The 20,977-nt window shown below is 42.9% G+C and overlaps 1 protein-coding gene across 2 annotated transcripts in view; it reads right to left on the bottom strand.

Annotated features, from left to right (window-relative positions):
* The window catches only part of OVA9 (glutamine-tRNA ligase, putative / glutaminyl-tRNA synthetase, putative / GlnRS), a 187,316-nt gene that overhangs the window by 84,981 nt on the left and 81,358 nt on the right, over positions 1–20,977 (bottom strand). For both annotated transcript variants that reach the window (XM_087373033.1, XM_087373034.1), the window contains 2 exons: positions 2,474–2,564; positions 2,182–2,268 (listed from right to left, as the gene is read on the bottom strand). In XM_087373033.1, coding sequence (XP_087229159.1) covers positions 2,182–2,268; positions 2,474–2,564 — 178 coding nt within the window. The remainder of the gene's footprint in view (positions 1–2,181; positions 2,269–2,473; positions 2,565–20,977) is intronic.

The raw sequence follows: 20,977 nt of genomic DNA, 5'->3' as shown, positions 1-20,977 counted from the left end.
TTGAAACAAAGACTTTTTCTTTGGAGATGCATGACCGGCACATTGTCAGTGGGAATCACACTTGCCAAACGTCACATTGCACCATCCACATGTTCACGATGTCGGGCTCCTTCAGAGACTGTCCCTCATTTGCTTTGGCACTGCCCGTGTTCTAGGAACCTCCTTGGGAGAATTTCAGATCATCTTCGGCTCCGTTTGCCGAGCCACCGATTTGGGAAACATTTTTGGTTATTTGGAAGATATATGAGGTCTTTGTCTCACTATTCACTATTTCTCTCATGGGTCACATATTGGGCTCTTTGGACAATCTGGAGTGAGCATAATTTGGCATACTTGGGTCGCCAAATTCACAAGTCATATGAATCTTTCCGAGCCGCATCGCGGCAATCCTTATATGATGCCTGCCATGAGGGTGATATCCATGCTTCTTGCATAGAGCTTTTCTTTTTACGTTTCTGATCTTTGGGATACTCTCCATTTTGGAGACTTCCCATCTTGTAAATTTATGAGAATATAAATACACTAGATTTTACTAAAACAAATGTGTGTGTGTGTGTGTGTGTGTGTGTATATATGTGTGTGTGTGTGTGAATATATAAATATATATATATATATATAGAGAGAGAGAGAGAGATGTGAATACAAGAACATGCCCAAACTCATCCTCTTAAAACACAACATAGAGCAGTTTCAATGTCATGATAGTCACTCATAAGGTTTGAAACCATAAACTCCATCATGCATAGCAAGGACTAGCTACTATGGCATCCCCACTCACATCATCAATGCTTAACAGTGGGTATACTTGAGCATCGATTTATACAAAGTCTTCGTACTGAGTTTCTGTCGGCACTCCAAAGGTGAAGGGCAGACAAAGGCTAGCACTAAAAGAGAAGGCTAATCAAAAAGTAGTCCACAAACTCTTCATTCAAGCTACAACTACTTGTGAAGACTAAACGATTTACTTTTAGTCTCTCCTACACGAGCATCTAAATCTAGTTTACAGGGCAACCCACCACTTAAGATAGAAAGAATTATCGCAATACCAATAGGCCGCAACATGGACGGAAACTTCACAAGGTGCAATTTGCATGTCTGCTTATACGACAGAAGCATACATCTAGATAAATCTAGGAACATGCCCAAACTAGAGCAATTTCAATCTCATGATAGTTACTGATAAGGTTTGCAACCATAAACTCCATTACAAATAGCAGCGACTAGCTAATATGGCATCCCTACTGACGTCATTTGCGCCCAATAGTCGGTGTAGACCATAGTGCACACATATAAATCCACACACCCACACATACTTGAGCATCCATTTCTGCAAACTCTTCGTACTAAGTTTCTGTCGGCACTCCAAAGATAAAATTGGAGCTTAGAAGTAACACTTGGATGTCATGGTTCAAATAGGGAAAAGATAGGGGCAGCAAACACCTGAACGTGGGCCTCTATCGGAAACCAACCCGTTTAGCATGTTTCATTGCTATAATCGTTTTATCAACTTTCTCCCAATCATGTTGACACTTGCAATGATACGTAGCATAACAACCTAGCATATTAGGAAGCCTCGCTGCTCACACATATTTTGATGTCACACCACAAGAGTCCCCTTGTTTCTAACCAGTATTTCGATGCACTTCATGGCATTTTGCATCACACTCACATCGAATTTAAACTTGCCTAGCATAGACAAGAGAACTTTCTTTGGTCCTTCAGTCAAAGTCTCATTTTCACCATGGGAATGCATAGCACAGCCCCTGCTATTTTTCTTTCCTTATGTGATTTATGCGGGTCTTTTGTCTTTCCTTTTCACTTTAAGTTCACCTTCATGTGTATGCAACTATGGATGGTGTTTGTTTCCTTCTTTTCTCCACTTGAATCACAATGGCTTGCAAACCGACATTTGTGCAACTAATGAAGTCTTAGTCTCACCTAGTAGGAGGAACTTTTCTTCTCTTTTTAGACTTCCATGTGCACTGAATTTTCAACATGTCAATGATTCTAAAAAGCTAGAACAATAGTAAGCCAAAAACAAAAACCAAGGAAAACAACTGTCAAGGGAGACAGCTTGAGATACGGTTCATAACGCATGGTACAAGTTTGAAGCCAGCCACCGAAGTCCTGCTTCCGTACAATCAATGTCAGCTATTAGCCGCAAGAAAGTGATAACAATACCTGATGATCTACATATGCATAGCCTCTCTTGATCAGCTCCACTGCCAGATCATATAGCTCTTGAAAGTAGTCACTGCTGTAGGTGGTCTGCCATAAAAATATTGTTGAAGTCATTGAGAACTTACCCTTGACAATAAATTCACAATAATGGATAGAGACTGACATCAAATAAAAGCACACATATTTGCTCCACATTCATGTGAATGTATTGTTTTCTAAGCATGATCGCTATTGGTAAGATCACAATCAGCTAGGCCAATTCATCTGATTGCCAACAATATCTTTTACTCACCTTAAAGGGTCTCCAACCCATCCAATGCACAATCTCTTCAATGTGGTCAATATACTCTTTCTTTTCGGCATCAGGATTCGTATCATCATACCTGCACAATACATAAGCAAAACGAATGTTAAAAAGCATGATTTATTCCCATATGTACTTTTTTGAAAGTCGAGAGTAGCATGCAAACAACCTAGACAAATATTGTGGACAATTTTAGAAGCTATTGAGTTAAAAAGGGTGTGGAGCAGGTTTCCAACGTCATTGCCAAAAAGGTGCAATCCACAGTTTTCCTACACCTTTATAGAACTTGTGTGCCGAACTTAAGGGAGCAAGCAATATTTCAAACCTTCAACTACCATACCTATCCTAGCACATCATAAAATGCCATAGAGAGTTACAATAAAAGCTTAGATCAGATCTTCAAGGGTGCACTGTCATAATCTCGCTTGAACCAATTATAATCACTCACCCTTAATAAAAAAATAAGAATATGAGCCACCTCCACGTGCATGAATGAAATCTGCCACTAAGTTCACTCTGTCTGTCTACGTTTTCTTATAAGATGTTGCGCCCTAAGTTGAGTACGCATTCCCAATCCACAAGGCAGCTCATGCATTCTACACCTCACTAGAGACTTTGATTGATGTAGCGCATATGCAGTGGAAATGTCCAATAGCTAGATATTAGTGCCACCAGTCAGTTGAATACCAGTAAATAAAGTTGGAAATCATCAAATGGCTACTTAGCCTACGCAGAACTGCTTTTTACAAGGTAACCCGAGGTAGTTATAGTACGTGTACTATGGATGTTTTCATATGGTACGGTACGGCATGTTCCATACCATACGGTACGTGTATCGTACATTGTACAGGTAAGAGGTTCTAAAGTTCATCCATTGAAAACATACACCTTTTTCTCCCACCACCTGTGCCATTTTTCATGGCGCCTCTGCTTCCCCTTTCTGCCTTAGCCCTGCAATCTCCTCCCCTCTCCTCTCCCAAGGCTCTCCACTTCCACAGTCCAATCCCCACCTTTGCATCTCCACTCCCACCCCCTTCTTTCAGCTCTCCACTCCCAATCCTCATCCGCTGCCTCCATCCTCAGCCCCATCCTCCATTCCCTATCATCAGTCCCCATCCTTCACCTCTTCCTTCCCCCCCACTTCCTAAGCCTTCTTCCAAGCATTCCTATTTCACGAATCAGCCCCATATTTCAGACTCCATGCAGCCCCCCTCTTCCACAGTCCACTGGACTCAGCCTCAGCCTGAAGCACAATACAGCCTACTCTCTTTGGTCCTCGGATATGTTCAGGAATTGAACCTATACTTTGGTGACTTGTCTATGTGGATGAACTATTGTGAAGATGAGTACATTTACACGTGTCTTGCACCACATCTAAACAAGGTGGAAAAGCGATTTAAGGGTTGCAATGTAATCTCGTAAGAGTACACATATGAGATCTTGTGCGAGTGTGCAGGCCAGTTTGATGATAACTTTCCCTTGCTTACTAGTACTGCTCATGGTCATGATCACATCGATGTGGAGGACATAGAAACTATTGGCAACGATACTTAGGACCATTGCTCCTTCTCACTATTATGTTACGGAAAAGAGGCCACGGAATGATGTAAGTGTGTCACATACATGATGATGCTTACCTCTACGAGTTGGTAGAAAGAGAGACAGTGCATAGCAAAGTTTGAGATTGGTAAAACTATTTTGGATGCAGGGCATTGGACTGGATTGCAATATCAGATGTGCACCATCATGCATGATGAGCATATGCAAAGAATAAATCTTTCACTTCAGCATATTAGGGAGCCTAGTAGCTAAATTATTGTGCTTTACATTCCTCCCTACCACGTGCCAAAAATAGATTTTTAAAATATCTCAAGTTTTGTTTTTTGCTCTAATGATAGGGTGTATAGCGTGCCCCTTGCAGTCTCAACCTATCTAACTTACACAAATCGACCTCCAACATTAATTCAATGTGTCACGAAGGCATACTAGAAGCATCTATAGAGTGTAAATGTTTATTTTGTTCATATACTTAGTGTACATAATAAACTTTTTTTGCACTTTGTCTGAGTTTATCTTGAGCACCAGATACAAACAAACATAATCTAACAATCGAGGCTAAAGTATTTATATGCCACCCTGGGTCTTTTGGATCACTTGCCATTTTGCACTCGTAATGTCAGCTTTATCATTCCACTTTATGGCATTGACCTTAAGACAAAGCCCTTCAGCAATACAAAACCTGTCAAAGGCATACTAGAAGCATCTATAGAGTGTTAATGTTTATTTTGTTCATAGACTTTAGTGTACATGTTAAACTCTTTTTGCACTTTGTCTGAGTTTATCTTGAGCACCAGATACAAACAAACATAAACTCACAATCGAGGCTAAAGTATTTATATGCCACCCTGGGTCTTTTGGATCAGCTGCCATTTTGCACTCTTAATGTCAGCTTTATCATGCCACCTTATGGCATTGACCTTAAAACAAAGCCCTTCGACAATACAAAACCTGTACAAATAAATCCTTGTGGGCACGGAGTCCTCTTGCTTTCTCATAAAGAATCTCAACAAATAATCTCCATCAATTTTAACACCGTAAACCATTGACATGCTAAGTCACAGATAACATAAGCTTATTCATATTTATGAATATAATTTTGTGATGCAACAAACCTTTGTTAAAACTTTGGGCATGCTCTCCACAACAAAGAAACAACCTCTAAGTCTATGCCAACGACCCAGCAACGTGTGTTGCATTTTTTAGCTTACAAACCTCCGTGATACAAGATTCTTGTTAGTTGGTTTTAAAAGAACAAAAAACTCACCCGATCTAGATTATATATATGCCTTTGTAAGACTAGAATATATCCAATCGTACGAATTCAGATTTTTGTGGTTCTAAGTGAGAATTTTAAATGAAATCCCATTGTGTAGGCTGCCAATATCCACAAGCAGGAGTGGTGAGCTGTGAAAGCAAGTGGCGTATCATAGCAGCCCAAGGTTGAGAACCCTGCAAGAACTGCAATATCATTTTCCCCTTGTGGGGAAGAATATGCACCTGAATGTTAAGGATATTCAACCCCCCGTGCATTTTTTGACGAACAGAGATGTTGTAGCGAGACTAATTTCAAACTCTTCTTGCCATGTTTAGAATGCAAAAAAAGTTTCCTAAATAGTGGACATAAAAGAAGAAACTTATGCCTTGCTGAACATTATCAGCAGTAAGTAAAACTGAATATAGGCCACCAAAATTCATTGAACAATGCGTAACCAAACATAGAAAGGCCATGTTGCCAGCTTTTTTTTAAGTTTTGCTAATATCCAGTCCGCTTGTTGGCGATGAGTAATTGACCAATCCAAAGGATAGGCCAAATGATACACACACACATTTTTGTGAAACCACTGATTTAACTAATGAAGTGTACAACCGCTACCACCCTTAGTTGGGACAGCTAAAAACAGTGGAAAAACACTTTTAAGAGCTGCAAAGAAATATCACCTACGTCATGTGCACCACATAGGAATCCTTGAAACATGCATATGTATTCAAGGGACATGGAAGGAAATACGATGGGATGCAAAGAGAAATGAATTCTGGGCCCATTCAACAATGCCTCAATGCCGAGTAGCCAAGTAGCACCACAAGAGATGCCTAATAGTCTCTCTAGGATAGGAGAAACACAAACAATGTGCAAGAGCAACACACACACACACACACACACACACACACCGTGTGTGTGTGTGTACGTGTGTGTGTGTGTGTGTGAGAGAGAGAGAGAGAGCAGGAACAGAAAAAGGAAAAAACAGGACTTCATACTGTTGCTGATGTTATTCATGATGATGGCTCTATGCTTCCCTTTTCTCTGGCAGCCACACAGTATGGTTTGGGTTCTCATTATCGTACTTTGTGGAAGCAAATCAATTGTAAGCTTTCGCCTTTGGTTCCGATTCCCCCTTTGGAACTCCAGGTTCGATTAGAGGATTTGACATTGACTTCCCTTGGGTCCTCCTCTCGTCCTTTGAGGCTATCTCAGATTACTGTTCCTGCATTATACAAAATCCTTTTGCCTCAACCCTCGGTTTCAAAAAGGGGTAATTCTCTTTGGCGAATGCATCGGCCAGCTAAATGGTGGAAATGGAAATAATGTACATTCATAGCTACCCCCAAAAGAAAGCAAGTACTGCTGAAAAACCAGAAATCGTGATAAAATAATCATAGCTAGGCCGAAAGGAAGGTCTCCAAGATCTTGGAGAGACTGATGCAAAGAAGAACAAAAGAAATCCACTGAGAAGTGCCGCTACAACCGAATCGTATGAGCATGACATAACAACCACAAAGCCTAGTGGCGACATCACCAAAAGAACTGAGCATAAACTCGAACGGAGGCATATCTACCAAACAGCGAAAAATGACTTTCAAAGGAAATCCTCAAAAAATAGGCAAGAAGAGAAGCTGCCAATCTAGGAATAAAATCACGAGCAGTAAGACAGCTCCAGAGAAGATGCAGCACAATCTCCCTCAGATGCAAGCATGTAGGGTATTACCAAGATGCTGTCCCCAAAGCAGAGATCAGCAAGTACAAGATCAGAAAATCTCATTATAAGGCAAGTAGAGATTGTAGTCTATCTGACGAACAGACAAACAATCTTAAAGGATTGCCTATTTATAACACATACACATGCATGCATACATACATACATACCTACATACAGATACACATATGTACACACTTTTTTCTTTGGGTGAAATCCGTTTGTCATTATATTACAAGAAATGCACTTGTAGAGCGATTGCAGCACACATTGTTGATGGAAAGTTAATTTCTCAAACTGGCAATTTCAGCAAATAGCTGCTGGAGGAGCTGGAGGATTGCTGACTGCGCACAGGTCTTGAATGTTAAGTGCTCTGATACCACTGTTAGGTGCGAGAAGCAATGGAGTGGAATGGTATGGAATGTAAGGAGGCAGACAACAAGCTGAAGCAAAACGAAGTACATGCAAATAGATAATGAAAAAAGTACAAGAGTGGCCACTATATGGCCCTAAAGTCAATTGGCTGGCCAACGTACCAAGGCCAAGCAAAATGTCCCAACTAGCATACAAGGCCATACCAAGGCTAAGTGCTTGTAATATAATGATATCTTCTAATGCTTGTACTCGCTAAAGTTCATACCGGTTGTCTACATCTGGTGGTCTGTACAATGTATGGACTACAGTCGTACATCATTTGCAAATATGTCTTGTGAACGAAGTGTAGAACACCGTACAACGTACTGATGTCAACTGCAAATTTGTTGTACAGTCAACCATTCGTCCGTACAGCTCTTTCAAAACGTCCGTTCCACATCTCCGCCAAGTGGATGCTTACAAGTTGGCCATACATGTCCTTACAAGTTTCCATGTAGGTATATCGCACACATGTACTTGTCCGTTAATACATACAGGTTGCCACACAAGCACATCGCACACACCTTGTGAGTTGATTTTAGACGTCGTGTCATCCGTACAACGAATTGTACATCTGACACAACTATCTGTACAGTTTCTCCATGACTGCAATTTCCACTTTTGGGCGCAATTGTCCTTTAGCGATTGAAACTTTTGAGTCTATTGCAAGCACATTGCAGTCAGATTGCAAATTTGCAGAGCTCCTGAAATTGACCTTTTTTTTGCTCAAATTTTTGGTATACAAATTAGGGCTTTTGGCAATGGGCTACAATTTTGCAGTGGACAACACATTTTGCAGCTTTGTAGGCATTTTTTCACTCAGTGTGAGTGAGAATTGCGGACATTTGCTTTTTTAGTGGTCTGAATTGCTAGATTTTGGGGATTTGTGAGGCCAATTTATTGCAAGCATTGCATGCAAGAGCATTGACATTGGCTTGAAATTGCGGCACATTGAGTCACATTCGTAGGTTGTAGCACAATTTGGGGCTTTTCAAAATTTTCCTCTTTTTGGCATATTTGCCCTTCAAGAATTTGGGGCTTTTGTCAGATTTGCTGTTATTTGCAGTGACCCTTGCTTGATACAACCAAATTTAGATTTGATTTGCATTTGCCCTTCGATTTGGGTCTTTGCCTTAAAATTTTGGGGCTTTAGCAACCTCTGCACTCCACTTGGCTCTCGTTCCCCCAAGTCGCTTTGCATGCACATTTAGCCACTATTTGTGGGCATGGGCACATTGTATTCAGACTTGCCTTGGACAGATTTGCAGGTATTTGTCCTTTGATTTGGGCTGGTCACTTTTGCAGCACAGCCTTTTGCAGGCCAGTGTTTTCTTGGATAAATTCTTAGAGCAGATTTTGGGGCAGATTGTGGATTTTGCTCAGTGTTTGAGCAGCCTACTCGGCATTTACAGTTGCAAAGCATTTGCTGTTATGTTTTGGAATAGCATTTGCAGCTTTTCAGTCAGCTTTGGAGCAGCCAGCTCATTGCATTGTAGCCATGAGGCTTTGACATTTGCAAGGCACTCTTTTTCTTTGGGAATTTACATTTGCAATCGCTCACCATCTATCTCTTGGAAAGCTTGACCATGAAGGCAAAGCTCCCGACCAGGGATTTGCATTGTCCCGTGAATGATAACCGGTACGATAACTGTATTGTACTCACCGGGAGACTTGACAACAGGTTGTATCACCTTGTTGCCTTTTAAAAACAGGCTGCTATAGAAGCTAATGCTATTGTTGAATCTGTGACTTCCGATACTCAAGGCATGAGAGATGGGGCATCTAAACTTTGATAGTTTGGTGAAAATGCATTCAAAGGACATGGTGGTAGATCTCTCACCCCATGCATGCAATAACAAAACAAATCTGTGAGCGCTGCTTGTTGGGAAAACTGCATCGGTCCCCATTTCTAAAAGACGGGACCCTTGGTGCATCCAAAAAGTTGCACTACGTACATAGTGACGTATGTCCGCTGATCCGAACAGCATCAATTCGAGGATACTACTAATTTGTTTCTTTTGTGGATGACTTCATCAAGTTCACTTGGATTTATCCCATGAAGTATATGTGTATGTATATGTGTATGTATATGTGTGTGTGTGTGTGTGTGTTGTGGCTATAGGATCACTTCATGGGTTGGAATTGGATGCTAATCACAGCATGGTTGCTCAAGCTTATGCTGATGATTCTTTCTTTACCCCAAAGAATATGCCCCATGATCTTGGTGCCTTGATGCAGGCCCTCTCTGTTTATGGTTTGGTAGCTGGTCTTCATGTTAATTTTCAGAAGTCTAAGCTGCTCCCTTTGCATTCCAAAGACCAGCATAGTCTATTATGCCCACGGATATCATTCCACCCACTAAGTTTGTTCGTCATCTTGGTTACCCTTTGGGGTGGGAACTCACTCGCCAACAACAAACTGATTGGGTTTTGGCTAAGCTTCGAAAAAAAGCATGAGTATTGGAAACTAGCAACCTAGCCTTTGCACGTTCGTCTTCGAGAAGTGCAGTCCATCCTTGTGGTATATATTTAATTTTACTTGCCATTGATCATGTTCACTAAGGCAGATCTTACATCTTTCATGTCTGTCTTTATGGATCTCTTCTCGCGATCCAAACATGGCAGCAAAAATCTCAGGCTGCTTTCGATGCATCACATTTGTTCTCCCAAGATGCATGGTGGATTGAACATCACGGATATTCATATGCATATTCTTGCCCACATGGGGAAAATGTTGCTACAATTTCTGCAAGGTGATCAGCCTTGGGCTCTTATGATTAGGACTCTGGTCACTCATATCAGTATTCCTGCGTTTGGTCATTGGCAACTCGATCACTGGGAGTTCTTTTTTGGCTGCACTGATGGCACTTTGCCTGGATGCCCTTTTGTCTCCCGCTTGCTTCTTGACTGGAAGCATGTTCTTCTCATCTGGAATGGAATGGACGGCAATCTTTGCTTGGGAATTCTTTGAGAGCTGAAAGCATTCACTGGTCGAAAGTCTTTCAGCCTCCCTTGGCTTTACAGGAACCTCGACGTTCCTACTTTGTCTCGTTTAAAGGCATCACCTCGGTTGTTGATGTTATAGATGATGCTGGTACTGTGCTCCCCTTTTCTCTAGCAGCCACTACATATGGATTGGGCTCTCAATATGGTCCTTTGTGGCGACAAATTACTTCTATGCTTTCGCCCTTTGTTCCGATTCCTCCTTTGGAACTCCAGGACCGACTAGAAGATTGGACTTTGACTTGTCCAGGGTCCTCTTCTCGTCCTTTGAGGCTATCTGAGATTACTGTACCTGCATTGTATAAAATCCTTTTGCCTCAACCTTGGGTTTCAGAGAAAGGTGATTTTGTTTGGCGAATGCATCGCCCAGCCAAGTGGTGGAGGAAAAGATTACAGCAACTTTGGGCCTATAAAGTACCGCTTCGACACCAGGTTTTCTTTTGGCGAGTTCTTTTGGGAGTGTTTCCATCTGGACAGCTATTAGCTCATCGCCACATTGCTCCTGCACTTTGCCATAGATGTTCTGCTTCTTCCAAGATTGTGCCTCACTTGTTTTGGCATTGTCCGTGCTCTCGTGAGTTTTTTTATCTACTTCAACAGCACCTGCGAGCGAGATTCCCATCTGTTCCGTTTGGGAAGTTCTTCTGGCTATTTGGGTTTCATCCATTTAGACCGGAGTTTCATCCTTTCTTCGTTTGAGTTCGCTACTGGGCACTATTCACTTTATGGACATATAGGAATTGTAAAGTCTTTGGTGATCCTACTTTCTCTCTGTTTGGCTTTTTTAGGCGTTCTCTGCAACAATCTTTCTTTGATTGCTTGCAGACCCGCTACAATCATGAGGTCTTTTTTGCATATACTGAAACTTTCAGGTGATGTAATTGTAGCACCTTTTTTGAGGTTACTACTCATATAATATAATCAATCAAAGATTTCACCCAAAACATGTGTGTGTGCGCGCGCGCATGTATGTGTGCACGCGTGCGTGTGTGTCCGTACAGTCAAAAAATTTCGTACAATTTGTCCGTACAGTCCGTTTCGTTAGAAAGTCCGTACAGTTTGCCTGTCAAGAAAAAAAAAATTCGTACTGTCCAAAATCCGTACGATTACGTCCGTACAGCTAGGAAAACACCGTACAGTTTTGTACCTGCTGTGCTTTCCTCCTTGTAAAGCATTGCTGCTTCCAAGTTTTTTCCTTAACTCGAATGGCGGATTATTCCTATGAGAAAACCTTTCACAAAGACGAGTCGGTTTCCAACAAGAAACAAAAACAAGTGATGGATTCAGACGATTCCCTTCATGACTGTGCTGAGGCTCAGCTTGTTTATGAGGTTATGCATGAAGGGTTTGAAGACACCCGTAAAGGTTGGAAAGATCCACTTCCCACCACTGGCATTATGGTGGAAGTGGATGATATATTTGATCCAGTTAAGGAGTATGCAAAGCATGCCATTATAATTTTCTTCCCAGGACGGATGCCTGCTGCTGCAGATGTTGGGAATTGGTTGACTCGAACCCTGGGTGGTTCTTATGTCAAAAAAGTTCATTATGCAGCGAGGGGCTTTTTGAGATCATCATGGCTGATGAGGAGCACCGTCAGGTTTTGCTGGAGCACTCTCCTCTTTTATATGGCCAGCAGATGGTCCATGTTCTGCCTTGGTCTCCCACCCGGGATTACCAAGCATTGATTCGGCATCGTTGCCCTGTTTGGGTAGAAGTTGTGGATTTTCCTCAATGCTTGTCTTCTCTTCTACCTAAAATTGCAGCTTCGCTCGGTAAGGTGGTATTTTGTGCGATACAGATCATCCCACTCCATCTTCATATTCGGTCACTGTGAATAATGTTTCCATGGGGAGTGCCTTTTACAAGCTCAAGTAGGGGCTGTTTTCAGGTGCTTGCTTTGAATGCAAGCAATGTGGGCACATGCCTTCACAATGCCCTTCCCGAGCTCCACGGATGCCAGTGCAAGCTGAAATGGTTCAGCCTTTGAATAAGAATGCAAATGCCTCTTTTGTGGTCAAAAACAAAGGGGTCAAACAGTTTTTCTCTGTTCAAGACAAAGGCAAAGCCCCGGCTGTCTCACATGGTAATGCTTCTTTTCCTGTGCCTTTGTCCTCTCCACCTCAGGGGAAAGGAGAAATTTTTTTGACTGAGGGATGGCAAACTCCTCGCAAAGTGATCTCCCCCAGGCGACCTTTGCCTTCTCAGACTTGGAGTGGTGCATCCTCTCATGGGAAAACACCTCCTGAAAACTCTGGTGTTGGCTTGACCTGGGCTGCTGTGACTGCAAATCGAACCTTGTTTCCTGAAGAAGAAGTTGCTGCACTTTTGTCCTCTCCTTAGGCTGATCCTTCATCCTAGGGCAGAGGCCCGAACATTGAGGTGGAAATGCAGACGTAGACAGCCCGTAAGTTGCTGTACATACCTGTCCCATAACTGTAAATATGCTTGATCATCTGAAGTGTGTTACTCTCAATGTACAGGGAATGTGTGATGGTCGCAAATGGAAACTGGTCTGGATGTATATCAGGCAATTGCAGCCTGATATAATTGCTTTGCAAGAGCATAATCAGCATATGTATGCTGGTCAAATAGGCCATTTTGCTGGTTATGATATCTTCTATGTTGGAGAGCACTCCTTTTCTGGTGTGGCTTTTATGGTAAAGCACGACCTTCAACCTGTTGTGGATCTCAACGATCGCCATGGTAGATGGATTATTGTTCAATGCCTTGTTCAAGGGGAAATTTTTGAATTTGCATCGGTTTATGCCCCCCAGTCTTCTCGTGATAGAGCTTTGATCTGGGCTGCCATGCATACTTATCCATGGCGACAACATGCCTTCATTTGTGGTGACTTTAATAATGCCCCTCAATCGGGTGACAACACCTCAGGCCACACTCATATATTGGCTTCTGAAACACAGGCATGGTCTGATTTTTTGCTTCAGTTGCGCCTGGTTGATCTCTAGAAGGAATTACAGCCCATGCTTCCGGGTTATACCTTTCAGCATAATGTTCAATCTTCTTATCGGGCACGCTTGGACAGATGGTATTAGATTGATCCACAGCATTGTGATGCCTTTACTTGTCAAATTTGGGTTGATCATGCTTTCACACATTCGGATCATGCTTCTCTTTGGTTGAGGCTTTCCTTACATGAATTTCCCACTGACAGATTGCCTTGCAAGGCTTTTGCTGATTGATAATAGTTATCTGGAGCATGCTGACTTTAAAGCCTTGGTCTTTGATCCTATTCAGCCTCTCTCTCGTCAGATACGCATTGGTTTGCATTATGCCTGGCAAGCTTTTGTTGCTCGGATGCAAGCAGTTATTCGAGATTATGGCAAATCCTATATGCAAGCCACAAGGGAGACTGTAGCACATGCCAAATTTACATGTCAAAGTTTGACTGAGCTTGCTCATCTTCGCCCTTTGTCTTCAGAGGAAAGCATGCTCTTATGTCAGGCTCAATTCTCTCTTCAATCTAATGATCACAGAAAGCTTTCTAAATGGGAAACTCGATCCAGACAACGGGCATTTTTGGATAAAGGCTGCTCTTCCAAGCAATTTGTTTAGAGTTTACACTACAAAAGACAGGCTGCCAATATCTGTCGGATCCGGATGCCTGATGGTTCTTGGTCAACATCTCGTTCAGAGCTTGCTGATTTATGTGTGCAGCACTTCTCCACTCATTTTGGGCATCTAGATACTCTTTCTCCTTGAGTCGTGTCTCCACGTCAGCTTCTTTTGCAGCATGTTCATCCAATTCTGTCTGATGCTCAGGCTTTGGAACTTGAACATCCCTTCACTGAAAGGAAATTGTCTGACGCACTGAGATCCTGTCGTAGATGGAAATCTCCAAGATGGGATGGTCTCACTGTTGAATTTTTTCTTGCATTCTGGGATCTTCTTAAATTCACCTTGCTGCAAATGGTAAATACAGCATGGCAAAATCAGCAGATGCCTTTGTCATGGAAAAAGGGTCCTCTCAAGCTGATTCCAAAAAAGCAGCTATGTGATTCACTGGGTGATTGGAGGCCCATGCCAGTCATTTACAAGATCATTGCCAAAATGGTGGTTGATCGGATTAAAGATTATCTGCATGATGGGTTGCACCCCTCCCAATATGGCTTTGTTCCACGTCGCCATATCACAGATAACATTGCCAATGCTTATATTGGGATTGAACATGCCAAATACACGCAGCAGGATGTTCTACTCTTGCAGGTAGATATTGCAAAAGCCTTTGACACAGTTCAATGGGATTTCATCTCGCAAACTATGCGAGCTTTGGGGTTTGGACAAAAAATGCAGCCGGTTATTTACTGGCTTTACAGAGATAGCAATGCGGCTTGCATTATCTCTAGGGATATCTCTGATGAGTGGACTCTTCGTTGTTCGGTCCGCCAACGATGCCCTCTCAGTGCTTTACTGTATGCCATTGCTACTCATCCTATGCTGCAATATATTGATCATCTTGTGGCTACAGGATCACTTCATGGATTGGAATTGGATGCTAATCGCAGCATGGTTGCTCAAGCTTATGCTGATGATTCTTTCTTTACCCCGAAGAATACGCCCCATGATCTTGGTGCCTTGATGCAGGCCATCTCTATTTATGGTTTGGCAGCTGGTCTTCATGTTAATTTTCAGAAGTCTAAGCTGCTCCCTTTGCATTCCAAATACTGGCATAGTCTATTATGGCCCGGGGATATCATTCCACCCACTCAATTTCGTCATCTTGGTTACCCTTTGGGGTGGAAACTCACTCGCCCAGAACAAACTGATTGGGTTTTGGCTAAGCTTCGGAAAAATCTTGAGTATTGGAAACTGGCAATCAGGCCTTTGCACGTTCATCTTTGAATAGTGCAGTCCATCCTTGTGGCATATATTCAATTTTACTTGCCATTGATCATGTTCACTAAGGCAGATCTTACATCTTTCATGTCTATCTTTATGGATCTCTTCTGGCGATCCAAACATGGCAGAAAAAATCTCAGGCTGTTTTCGATGCATCACATTTGTTCTCCCAAGATGCATGGTGGATTGAACATCATGGATATTCATGTGCATATTCTTGTCCACAGGGGGAAAATGTTACTGCAATTTCTGCAAGGTGATCAGCCTTGGGCTCCTATGATTAGGACTCTGGTCACTCATATCACTATTTCTGCGTTTGGTCATTGGCAACTCGATCATTGGGAGTTCTTTTTTGGCTGCACTGATGGCACTTTGCCTGGATGCCCTTTTGTCTCCCGCTTGCTTCTTGACTGGAAGCATGTTCTCTCTCATCTGGAATGGAATGGACGGCAATCTTTGCTTGGGAATTCTTTGAGAGCTGAAAGCATTCACTGGTCGAAAGTCTTTTCAGCCTCCCTTGGCTTTATAGGAACCTCGACGTTCCTACTTTGTCTCGTTTAAAGGCATCACCTCGGTTGTTGATGTTATAGATAATGCTGGTACTGTGCTCCCCTTTCGTCTAGCAGCCACTACATATGGATTGGGCTCTCATTATGGTCCTTTGTGGCGACAAATTACTTCTATGCTTTCGCCCTTTGTTCCGATTCCTCCTTTGGAGCTCCAGGACCGACTAGAAGATTGGACTTTGACTTGTCCAAGGTCCTCTTCTCGTCCTTTGAGGCTATCTCAGATCACTGTACCTGCATTGTATAAAATCCTTTTGCGTCAACCTTGGATTTCAGAGAGAGGTGATTCTGTTTAGCGAATGCATTGCCCAGCCAAGTGGTGGAGGAAAAGATTACAGCAACTTTGGGCCTATAAAGTACCGCTTCGACAACAGGTTTTCTTTTGGCGAGTTCTTTTGGGAGTGTTTCCATCTGGACAGCTATTAGCTCATCGACACATTGCTCCTTCACTTTGCCATAGGTGTTCTGCTTCTTCGGAGACTGTGCCTCACTTGTTTTGGCATTGTCCGTGCTCTCGTGAGTTTTTTGATCTGCTTCGACAGCACCTGCAAGCGAGATTCCCATCTGCTCCGTTTGGGAAGTTCTTCTAGCTATTTGGGTTTCATCCATCTAGACCAGAGTTTCATCTTTTCTTTGTTTGGGTTCGCTACTGGGCACTATGGACTTTATAGTCATACACGAATTGTAAAGTCTTTGGTGATCCTACATTCTCTCTGTTTGTCTTTTTTAGGCGTTCTCTGCAGCAATCTTTCTTTGATTGCTTGCAGACTCGCTGCATAGGTCATGAGGTCTTTTTGGCATATACTGAAATTTTCAGTTGATGTAATTGTAGAACCTTTCTTTGAGGTTACTACTCATATAATATAATCAATCAATTATTTCACCAAAAAAAGTGTGTGTGTACATAGACATACCCCCAAAAAAAAGTATACATATATGTGTAGTTATATTATGTATGTATAGGTACAGGGGGGGGTGTGTGTGTGTGTGTGTGTGTGTATTTGTTTCCTTCTTCTTTGTGGGCTTTTTCGGGACTGTTTCTTCTCTTCTATCACTTTACAGGTACCTTCTTCTTGGGTTCCATCTTCTTCAGAAGATATAGCTGAATACTCTTATGAAAAAACCTAAGGATCGATCGGTTCAATGCAAAAAGCAAAAGCAGGTTGAGGGTCAGCATGACCCCGTGCATGATTCTGTTGAAGCACAACTGGTTTATGATGTCATGCACGAAGGATTTGCAGACACAAGGAAAGAGTGGAAAGACTCTGTTGGGGACTCACTCGTTCTCAACGAACTGATTGGGTGCTCACAAAGCTGAGGAAAAAACTTGAATATTGGAAGCTTGCAACTTGACCATTACATGTTCGTTTGCGAATAACACAATCCATTTAAATAGCATACATACAATTCTATCTGCCCCTCATCATGTTTACTAAGACAGATCTAGTTTCCTTTATGTCTGCTATCATGGAGATTTTTTGGCGTTCAAAAAATGGCAAGAAAAGTCTCAAATTACTCTCTATGCATCGTCTCTGTTCTCCAAAGATGCACGGGGGTTTGAACATACTCAATATTCAAATGCATATAATTGCTCATAGGGGAAAAAATGATGTTGCAGTTTATGCAAGGGGATCAACCCTGGGCTTATATGATCTGCTCTCTTTTGTTGCATATTGATACTTCTGCTTTTGGGCATTGGCAACCTACACATTGGGATTTTCTATTTGGCTCTATTCAAGGCAAGATCAGAGGCTGCCCTTTTGTCTCTCGTTTGCTTCTTGATTGGAAGCATATCTTATCCCACTTGGAATGGAATGGTAGGGATTCTTTGTTGGGAAATTCCTTGAGGGCTGAGAATATTTATTGGTCCAAAGTATTTCACCCTCCTTTGGCTATACAAGAACCCACGCATTCTTATTTTATATCTTTCAAAGATACTGCTTCTGTGGCGGATGTACTTCAAGATGATGGCACTCTTTTATCTTTTTCTGCGGCTGCTAGCAAGTATAGTTTGGGAGCTCATTACCATCCTTTATGGCACAAAATTTCAGAAATGCTTCAACCTTTCTTGCCAGTACCTCGCTTGGAACTTCAGGATAGGCTTGAGGATTGGACTCTTCATTCTTCCTCTTCTTCAACCCGTCCTTTGAAGCTGTCACATATCACACTGCCTTCTCTGTATAAAGTGTTGTTACCTCCGTCTTGGGTTTCTGACAGAGCCAATTCTGTTTGGCATATGGATCGCCCATCAAAAGCGACTATGTCTCCTTTAGCATTATAAAGTCCCTTTCTTCGACAACTTTTCCTCTAGCAAGTCCTACTTGGCATTTTTCCATCTGGGCAGTTACTCGTGCATAGACATATTGCCCCGACTATTTGCCACATATGTCTACATCCTGTTGAATCTGTGCCACACATTTTCTGGCATTGTCCACATACTTGTGATTTCCTCGCTCTCATTCGTCATCGGCTTCGAGCGAGATTTCCTACTGACACTTTTGGGAGGTTCTTCTGGTTATTTGGTTTTCATCCCGCTAGACACGGTTTTGATTTATTTTTTGTTTGGGTGCCCTATTGGGCACTTTGGACTCTATGGATGGACAGAAATCATAGAGTCTTTGGTGATCCTAATTTTTTCATCTTTAGTTTTTTTCCAACGATCTCTGCGGCAATCGTTTTATGATTGCTTTCAGAGTCATTTGATTGATCATGATGTATATATGGCTTATACTGAGATTTTCGGTTGGATAGTAATTACTCCGCTTTTGGAGTAACTATGAATGTAATTATTTCACAGCAATAAAATATTCCTTCTCACCCAAAAAAAAAAAAAAAGTGTGTGTGTGTACACCTACATACATACATATTTATAACCTTTGTACGCAAAAGTGGAGCATATAATTTTTGGATGGTCCAAATGACTATATGACGTTTTTGAGTGTCCCTTACACTTTTCAAAAAAGTGTCCCTCCAGTTATTTTAGGCCACGTTGCCCCACTCATCCAATACCCATACTCCTTTCTATTTTGCGTGCTATCTCTCTCTCTCTTTCTCTCCCTCCCTCTTTCCTCCCCCCTCCCAATCTCTCCCCTCCCCCACCATTTCATGTCCAAGATTTATGCATCAATACTTGATTCCGAGGTCAACAGATTTGCGGAGTATCAACGGCTCAGAGCAGCCAGACAGGCTCCTTTCAGGTGGGATCATGGGACCATGGACCATATTCTCGCACTCAAATGTATCATTGAGGAGGCAAGGACATGGAAGCAGAGGGTTTACTGTTGCTTTGTGGATTTCCGCAAGACATTTGACACCGTTCCGAGAGTCCGCCTCATATGACGCCTACCAGATTTGGGTTACGACCAGGAGATCATTTGGGCTGTCATAGCACTTTATGAGCGAGTTTCAGGCAGAGTCCAGACAGGATCTGGATGGACAGACGAGATCATGAGCACTATCGGGGTCAAGCAAGGGTGCCCATTATCACCTACCTTGTTTGGCCTCTACATCGACGAGCTCGAGACAGTGATGCAAGCACAGGGTGAGGTAGGTTGCTCCCTCGCGGTCACGTTGATCCAGATATTACTCTATGCAGATGACGTGGCCCTCTTGTCGTCCTCAGCAGAGGGGCTCCAGAGACACCTTGACGCACTACAGTCCTTTTTTGAGTCTCATGATTTGAAGGTCAACTTGGGTAAAACCAAGGTTATGATCTTCAATACATCTCGACTTGTCGTGCGAGATGAGCATTTCACATTTGATGCGTCCCCTATAAAGATAGTTTCATCATACACTTACCTTCGGGCCGTCTTTTCCGGACCCATCTTCACCATGAGACCCGCAATACGTGCACGCCTGAGCAGAGGATATGCTTCATTGGCTAGGCTAGAGAGACATTCCTTCTGCTCTCACTTTCAGGATCCACGGACCAAAGGGTTGCTTTTTGACTCCTTGGTCCGCCCAGCAAGGATGTACTGCAGTCCATGATGGGGGCCAGACTTGTCGAATACAGAGTGGGCCAAGGCGGAGCCGCTACAGGTTCTCATGTTATCACGGATGATCCGTGGTAAGCCATCCGTCCCTCACCAGATCATTTTGGCAGAGTTTGGGTCACCCCCATTACAGCTAGATGCTGCATTTCAAGACATCACGTATCTGTACCGAGTCAGGGAGTATGGGGATTACACATCTGGGCGTAGCAGGATACCATGGCTAGCATTGTCCTCTTCTATGGCACTTGCCTTTTCCAGTACAGCATGGATGCTCCGTTCTCCCCTCCTATCTCATGAGGTCAACCAAATTATCCGTGAGGATATACTACAGCTACACTGAGCCCGAGTGATCTTCCAGTGAAGCTAGGCTTCTACAGAGATCACTTCTTACATATCACAACGGAGGATTTCATTGATCCACCAGGATACACGCAAATTCACCTACCCCACTCGCTGAGGATCTCTCTTGGGCAGTTCCGAGTCTCTTCACACAGACTTCGTATTAAGAGCCGCAGAGCGGAGCGGTTACCCAGGGAGAGGCGCATATGCACACTAGGTGACATGCAGGAGATTGAGACAGAGGAGCATTTCATCTTCAGATGTCCTGTCTACTATGAGATCCGAGGGAGTTTCTACTGCCTCTTCAGAGATAGTTTTGGCCCGTTTCTTCTCCTACCCAGACCAACAATGTTTGGCTGCTTTGATTCATGAGGTGCTCAGACACCGCGATAGGATACTCCAAGCACGGAGGCATGAATAGACTTCTCCCTCGACTGATACCTCTCAGAGCTCTATCACGGAGTTCTTTCAGCCAGATCACATAGACCCCCACGAGGGAAGGCCTCGACATGACCGTGACCCGGAGCCTGTGACCCAACAGCTCAGACAGAGGGTTGACTCACAGATCATACTTGGGGACATTCCCTTCTTGTTTAGGGTCGGAGCCCAATAGACGGGGTCCACCGTGGCCCTAGTCAGACGCAGAGCTATGACTAGGAGATGTACCAGTACTGCACCCTTGGGGGGGCGACAGCCCTCTATTGCTGACCTCATGCCTCCACTTCCACAACCCCATCCATCCTGATGTCCTACTGCTGTTGATGATGATGATAATGGTTATGATGAT

The sequence above is a fragment of the Dipteris shenzhenensis genome, chromosome 3 (assembly GCF_047967505.1).
Source record: "Dipteris shenzhenensis isolate YYH24624 ecotype China chromosome 3, Dip_SZ_1.0, whole genome shotgun sequence".
Lineage (NCBI taxonomy): Eukaryota > Viridiplantae > Streptophyta > Polypodiopsida > Gleicheniales > Dipteridaceae > Dipteris > Dipteris shenzhenensis.
This window is presented reverse-complemented; position numbering and strand designations above follow the sequence as displayed.